The sequence below is a fragment of the Diorhabda carinulata genome, chromosome 5 (genome assembly GCF_026250575.1).
Source record: "Diorhabda carinulata isolate Delta chromosome 5, icDioCari1.1, whole genome shotgun sequence".
NCBI lineage: Eukaryota > Metazoa > Arthropoda > Insecta > Coleoptera > Chrysomelidae > Diorhabda > Diorhabda carinulata.
In genome coordinates this window covers 28,703,826-28,711,500 of record NC_079464.1, presented here as the reverse complement: position 1 = coordinate 28,711,500, position 7,675 = coordinate 28,703,826, and the positions used below count along the sequence as shown (strand labels likewise).

Sequence of the window (7,675 nt, the reverse complement as noted above, 5' to 3'; positions counted from 1 at the left end):
TTGAAGAGCATCACCGTCTTCTTTATTTTAATCTTTCATAACATTGGTTATTATGGTACATAATTTTTAAGCTAGATGCCCCGAAAGACGAGACTAATAAGACACAAAAAAGTAGAAACTCCATACCCTAATGACTTAGTTATAATTATGGAATTTACAAATGGTAAAGCAAACTTTAGTTGTAAATTAGGTCTTCTTACTAGACCTGATGGATCGGCAGTACTCAATGAAGGTATATAAGAAATATCACTCTTCAATTATTAGAGTAATGAAAAACATTTCTAGGCAACACAAGTGTATTAGCAGGTGTCTATGGCCCTGTAGAAGTAAAATTACAAAGACTATTAATGGACAAGGCTTCGGTAGAATGTCATTATAGACCAAAAAGTGGATTGCCAGGTATAATTTCTATTTGCGTCTAATGTCAGTAATCATGTAGATTAAATAGATCAGATTAATTTCCACAAAAGGTTTATAGTAGTGATTTATACTAGGAATTAATTATAGATATATTTTAAAGGTGTTCGAGATCGTTTGTATGAGTCAGTTATAAGAAATATATGTGAAACATCTTTGTTAGCATCATTGTATCCCCGCACAGCTATTTTGGTAACATTACAAGAAATACAAGATAGCGGTCAAGTAAGTTATTAGGTCTTACTAAGTGCAGATAAAAAATATTTTTTTTTCAGTTGATATCATGTGCAGTAAATGCAGCCTGTTTAGCATGTCTTAATGCAGGTATTGATATGAAATTTATGTTTGCCTCAGTAACTTGTTACTTAACTGTAGACGAAGAAATTACATTAACACCACCAATAATGGAAAAAGTCAATAAAGCTACATTTGTTTTTGTATTTGATTCTTCATATGGCAAAATAATAGCTTCACATACTAAAGGAACATTTTCAGAAGAGCAGTTTAATGAAGCTGTGAAATTGAGCAAAGAAGGGACTGAAGATATTTTTAATTTTTTTAAAAAAGCTGTACAAAACAGTGTAAAATTTTTTACAAAATAAATTGTTTTTCCTTCTTAATAATTTCTGTGTTCTTTGTTCTACCAGAATTTAACAAATTTTGTTATATATTATTCCCTGGAGCTGAAACCTTGCACTACGGCGATGCTTGTCGCGATTCTCGAGGCAGTCTGGAGAATATTTTCTAAATTGAAAATATGTGTATTAAAAATAATTTAAAAAATACTAAATTCCTTTATACAAAATTTTGCACTTCAGAGAATAAAAAAATCATTAGTAAAAGTAAATCATTTAAGTTTAAATTGGCTATATAATTATTCACAATATCCAAGAACAGATATTTGTGATTAAATGCATTATGTATCTATCTAGTGAGTAAGTATAATTCAAAAATCATATTTCTTTGTGTGATATATGCATTAATTAAAATTATATTTGTGATTTTCTGCACTACTCGCTCTTTAATGTTTATCCTATATTTACGGCCGGTTTCATAATCCCACCCTAAATGGCAAATTGGCACTTTAACTAAAGTGTCCTTCAACTTAGTCTTTAAAATATAGTGGTCCCATAACCGATTTATAACGGTCTATTAAGTAAAGGCTCCTTTAAGGCGTTAAATGGTTAGCAAGTCTGATTGTGGTTTAAAAGTTTTTGATAGGTACTATGGACAATTTTCTCTACTCTTCCAATATATGTCGTTGTAGAAGAATCAAAGTGAAGCGAAGAAGTGTATGTTAAATAGTGTTTGTTTTGTCAATAACATTTATTTGGCTCGATCTTTGGTTGCGTTCTGTTGTATTTTCTATTTGCCAATTTAATTCAATTTTTCATTTCATTTATTCAATTAAACAATTATTTTTCCGCTGATAGAAGTAAAAAATAAATATAAAAATTTGTAGCAGTTACTTTGTAAAGCCTTTTTATTTTTAGAACAGGATAAATTCAAACAAACATATAAAAAAATACCATTTTATTAAATATAAAATCAAATGAATGTTATACTTATCATATATAAAGCGTACAGTGTATCCAAATAAGATTAACATATCACTAAATGGTTCATGACAAAACGCCTAATCAGCTTCTCATTGACATCGGACTTTGGTAACGTCAAGTGGGACACGACAGGCCTATTCCAAGGCCTATGTGCTCAACCACTCACAATGTAACTATGAACTATATCACTACACATAATAATTATTTGTTAAAAATAATGGAAGCTCATTTTGTAGCTTGAAAAAAATGAATTATAAATAAGTTAATTTGTACCGATAAGAGTGGTTAGTATTTTTATTAGCAATGTTTCAATGAATAGTAATTTTTGCAACAGTTCTCAACAGAAAACATCAAACTATTAATGTAGAAATAATTTTTTTAGTAAGAGATTCCAGAATGACACTGATAATTTAATATAAACTTGCCAGTAAAATAAATTTCCAAAAAGATACTAATTTAAAATGATTAAACATATTACCAGTTCTTTCAAAATTAAATCCTTTATAAGATTATAATAATTTGTAATAATATCAAGACACACTGTTAAGCAATTAGTTACAAAATATATAAAGTTTAATGGTTATTTATCAATTAATCTAAGCACTTTCCTTAGCTAATAAGTGAAATGACAACCACCAAGATAATACGGGTTGGACACCGGCCAAAAATAAGAGGAAATATCGACGTCTCTTGTGTCCAGTTGTAGTTGCTCTGGATCCATAATAACTTGTTTCCTGAACACTTTCAGATAACACTTGAACCTAAAATGAAAATTTATTAAATACCAGTACACTATCAGTTCCTTTGAACTTTCCATAGGTCACTAAAGAAGCCCGAAAGTAGTAGTAAACAGTATGAATATTACCAAAGGTTCTATAAATTCCCACATAAATATGAAATAATAATGGAAACAATGTTTACTACACACTTCACTCACAATTTCACTGTTCGCTTCTTAGAGTCAGATCTGAAGCAGCAGAATGGAAGTCTCGAAAGACCAAACTTATTTTAGTACTAAATAGTGTATTCAATATGAATGTTACTGAGAGTTCTAGAAATAGCATCGAAAATGTTTAAATATAAGATACAACCAGAGTCGGATTTCCCAATATATATATATATATATATATATATATATATATATATATATATATATATATATATATATATATATATATATATAGAAATAAGAATAGCCATAACTCAACATTACATACTGTTCAGAGTCATGTTTTTGTGCCTGGACTTGTTTTGTTTCAGTCCCTCGGATGTGGACACACTATTTAATACATAAAATTGCTAAAAGTGTTTCAATACAGCATTTTTTAAGACCAGAACCAAGTAAACTTCTCAAAAATCTTGCATTGCTTAGTGGTGTTTAAGAAATTTACATAAAAGCCTGATATAATTTTTTAATAAAGGTTTGTAGGAAAATAACTTTAATCAGACGGACGAAATTATTTGTTAGAGGGGTGCCAAAATGATAAATTTCAGGATATAACACACCTACACTCAAAAAGAAAGATTTTCACTATAAAAATCAAATTAAAATTGACAAAAATAAAGTTTTCAAATGTTGATTCAACATTTGTGATATTATCATTATATTTTGTTAATAAAATTATTGATCTAATTTAATGAACAATAAGTTACCTTGAGACTCCTTACAAGGAAGAATGCCAAAGCGAAACTGGAATAAACTAGACATACATAGTATCCTAATCTTCCTGCTATAAGGCTGACAGCAATACTAAAAATAGTCCCTACAAACTTGTAACCTGAATAAGCCAATAAATCTAAAGTCCTAAGACTGATTTGTACTTGTATAACATACCTGAAAAAAATGGTATACAAATTATCTCACTTTTACTAGAAAAAAATTACAAAAACAAAAGAAATTGTGAAAAAAATTTACTTACAACGTGCCACTGTAAATAGCCAGTTCAACAACCCACCAAGCTAACGCAGATGATGCCAAAATTCCTATTTGCTCTGGACTAAACCTATTTTGCATCCCTAGTACTAAACCGGCAGTTACTACATAAGTTACATAACCCATTACTGGTATATACAAATCAGGAGCATTGATTTCATAACGGGGTTGTATAGGACTTTCCTGTTCATATTTCACTGACCAATCCTTGAACCAAATTTCCATTAATACAGTTAAATTTAAATCTGGTTTTATTTGATTTCAATTTGCCACATTCTGACAATTATATAAAGATCTCATACTATTTGCAGGGACGTAGCTAGGCATAGGGGCCCCGCCAAGAGCGCAAAATTGCCTTTGTTCAAAATGCAAGTAAAACACAAAACATTGTTGAGTTCATAAGAAAAAAATAAGAGTAAAAATAATTGCAACAGAGCTATAATAAAATGCACGCGTACAATGTTCTTGCCATGTGCTTTTCAAGAAGTGTGATTAAAATTGCCAGACCCCAGATTACTGTTTCTATTCCAATGTCAATCAAGGTACGAAGAAGCCTAAAGGAGTTGTCATGTCCAGTTATGTAGTAACAAGTCATTTGTTTAATATGTTGATTTTAATTCAATTAATTTCTTACAAAAGCTTTAAATTCAAATTAACAAACTGTTATTGGAATTAAAGGAATGTAAGTAAGCAAAACAATTTATTATTAAAATAATCTATTATAAACTGTCAAATTTCTTTATCCTAAATTTCATTGCTGGAGATGATGCTGTAAATTGGTTTTTGTTATATCTCTATTTTTTTTCAAGTAAATTAACTTTGTTAAGACTTAAATAATTGTTTGTAGTTGGCGAACATCGAGCATTCAATCAGCAGCTATGCTACTTAAACTTTTCTATGAGATATTTGAATAAAACATGCAAAACTTAGCATTTTGCATCTGTAGCCTCTTCTAGCTGCTGCCAGTCCTATTTGCCATATACCCTAGTTAAGTCCCTGATTATTTATTAAGTAATAATATTTGTATTTTAGAAGAACAATCCTTACCTTATGAGTAAATGGAAAAAACAGCAATAACATCTTAGAAATAACATATTTTGTATCAACAGCAAAATAATATTTTAATTTTGATATAGGTACAATTTTTTCAACTTCATTTTTTAACATTGTTGTTCCAGCACCTGCTAACTACAATTGTAACATTTTATCAACAAAAATCCAATTCAAATTATATGCGAATAATATTAAGTAAATATCCTGAACACTTTGTTTTATTTTTATTATACCTGTTGCCCATACTGTAGAGCCATATCTTGTACTACTGGTTGTCCCAAAACACTAATGTTTGGGGTTCCACTAGCTAATGGATTCATGTTGAATGGTTGGTTCAAGTTTTGCCTTTGAGATGAAATATTCGGAGTACTTGTAACCTGTGGAGGTGTATCCATTGAAGTATATCCTAAAATTAATACAGATGCACACTTCAACGAATAAACGTTCAACTAATGAAATAAACGTATTTGAGTACAATCGGTAGCTTAACATAAATGTCAATTATAAGAATTTGTACTTACCTCGTTGAAAGTTATTCATTCCGGGATCTAAAGTCGGATACATATTCGACTGTTGGGGCATGGTAGCCGGTACTCTCTTTAATTTTCTGCCAAGGGCTTAAAATGAAATTTTAAGGTTAGTTTATCCACTGGCCAGGAATTTTTCTAATTATATTTTATACTTACATGGTCTACCACCAGTATTTGCGTTGTAGTTCATTTTAATATATTTTATTCAGATTGAATTTAAATAATAAATAATTAACCATATTTTAGACACTACTACACGTCACAGACGTTTGATTTGACATTGTCATTGTGACGGAATGATGCTGGAAATGGCTGGAAATTATGGGTTAATATTCTTAGATCCAGGAAATAGAAATTGATCAGGAACTAGAGTTATTGTATTGTTTTAACCCCTGTATTATAATTTTTATTAGCAAATGAAATAAATTTTAGTAGTATTTATTAATATATTTTAATGTAAAGTATAACTAAATAGTGAATATATTTGCTAACAGATGGGTTAATATTAAAATTGTCCTAATAATGGTAAAATAATGAATTTGTTCATCTTTTTGGTTTTAAATTAACTACTTATATCTATGCTTCAATATATAAATTCTGTGAGCAAATTAATAATTATATCATAATTTCAAGACTCTCAAATATATATTAGAATTATGTGTATTATAATTAGTTCTGATTATTTTTCACTTAAAAATGATAACAATGATATATCTTTACATTATCAATTTATCAGAACATACATCCGAAGGCACCTATATAAAAAAGCAATAAAATTCAGCAGCTTCTGTACAGATAGCAGCACTAAGTCCGAAAAAGAATTTATCTTGTATAATGTATAATATAATATGTTCTTTTAAATATATTGTGGATTATTAATTTAACCACACATGTTTGACTATACCACGAAAACTGGTAAGAAGAATTGATAATAAATTTGCATAGACTGAAGTTCCTGATGAAACGAACATCTGGTTTTATTGGTTATCAAACAAAGAATGTGTCTACGATATATCAAAGTAAATGAGTATTTTGTTTATAGAATAGAGCTCGATTTCATTTAAAAATTAAATTACTACAATTTATCATCAAAAGCTGCACTTTCTCACTGATAGTTTAAATTTTCGCGCGTAAACGGATTTAGAACTTCGATTAGAACATGAAGTGGAATACAAGTTTTCACTTTCAATTCGATACTTCACACTATCAGTAGAAGTTTTCAAATTACTTTTAATTATCATTTTTGATCAAAAATTAATTATTATGAATTGAATCCAAAAAAATATTGATAGATATTATATTTGATGTTTCATATAATGAATCACCTATTCTAACCTAACCTCAACGAATTAAAAATAATAGATTGAACCATGTGATTTGATTGAAGTGATTAACAGTTAGTAACTGCCATAGCCGAAACTACCAATTACATTTGAATATTTTTCTCAGCGTAACTAAAATTATAGTTTAAAAAGTCACATCATCATTACACCCTTTTTACTTCCATATCCAAATCGGTTTTAATTATTTCAAATCACGAAAGAAAGCTTTAGGTGTTCAGCATTCGTTCCGTCGTAGACCAATCGCCATTTATGGACATTGACCCATCAAATTTAATCGGTGGGCAGGGTTTCAAACCTCAGAACACGTTACCTTTTATTGCTTTAAGTTTTGTACAAAAGTATACCGTACGATATGGATCGTTTCCATGCAACATTATTTCAAACTACACTGAGAAACAATGAAACTCAATAAAAATAGAAGAAATTAGTAACAAGATGGTGGGTTTAGAGCAGAGTATAAAGCAATTAACTTTATTTGCCGGAATAAAAGAATGTTTGTATGACGTGAGACGTAATGTATAGTCTCTAATTTGAATAGAAAAAGACTTGGTAACGAATCATATTCTTAGTAATTATTAATGGCAATGACACCGAAATCGTTACGGGAGTTCCTCTTTTGGCAATTTTGAATAACGTTTATTCCGCTAGAGCATAGTAATATTCAAATGATCTATGGGTTACAGCTTACGAACTTCAATTATTTGGGCGTGGAAACAACAAGTAGCACATTGAACGAAATAGACGAGGAAGTTAACGAGATTAGCATATCTGAATAAGACATCATATGGAAAAATGAATATATTAGTAAAAAAATATCTTCTTCTGATGAAATCCGTTAAT

At 29.4% G+C, this 7,675-nt stretch overlaps 2 protein-coding genes across 2 annotated transcripts; one reads left to right on the top strand and one right to left on the bottom strand.

The window, feature by feature from the left end:
- Positions 1-26: 26 nt before the first annotated feature.
- Positions 27-1,040, top strand: LOC130894261 (exosome complex component RRP46). Its single transcript, XM_057800956.1, has 4 exons — positions 27-232; positions 286-399; positions 521-642; positions 693-1,040. The coding sequence occupies exons 1-4, from the start codon at positions 76-78 to the stop codon at positions 1,017-1,019; spliced, it is 720 nt and encodes a 239-aa protein (XP_057656939.1). The 5' UTR covers positions 27-75; the 3' UTR covers positions 1,020-1,040.
- Positions 1,041-1,935: 895 nt separating this feature from the next.
- LOC130894259 (protein YIF1B-B) lies at positions 1,936-6,409 on the bottom strand. The gene is made up of 7 exons (XM_057800954.1): positions 5,649-6,409; positions 5,484-5,579; positions 5,196-5,368; positions 4,957-5,097; positions 3,896-4,116; positions 3,630-3,810; positions 1,936-2,737 (listed from the first exon to the last, which is right to left on the bottom strand). Exons 1-7 carry the CDS (start codon positions 5,680-5,682, stop codon positions 2,573-2,575), a joined length of 1,011 nt encoding a protein of 336 aa, XP_057656937.1. The 5' UTR covers positions 5,683-6,409; the 3' UTR covers positions 1,936-2,572.
- Positions 6,410-7,675: the final 1,266 nt, after the last annotated feature.

Excerpts from the sequence above, each read along its gene's own strand:
- LOC130894261 (XM_057800956.1), top strand. The coding sequence starts at position 76 with ATGCCCCGAAAGACGAGACTAATAAGACACAAAAAAGTAGAAACTCCA. Across the intron at positions 233-285 it reads ATCGGCAGTACTCAATGAAG|GCAACACAAGTGTATTAGCA; the intron begins GTATATAAGAAA and ends AAACATTTCTAG. Across the intron at positions 400-520 it reads ACCAAAAAGTGGATTGCCAG|GTGTTCGAGATCGTTTGTAT; the intron begins GTATAATTTCTA and ends TATATTTTAAAG.
- LOC130894259 (XM_057800954.1), bottom strand. The coding sequence starts at position 5,682 with ATGAACTACAACGCAAATACTGGTGGTAGACCAT. Across the intron at positions 5,098-5,195 it reads CTCTACAGTATGGGCAACAG|TTAGCAGGTGCTGGAACAAC; the intron begins GTATAATAAAAA and ends TTACAATTGTAG. Across the intron at positions 3,811-3,895 it reads GCTATTTACAGTGGCACGTT|GTATGTTATACAAGTACAAA; the intron begins GTAAGTAAATTT and ends CATTTTTTTCAG.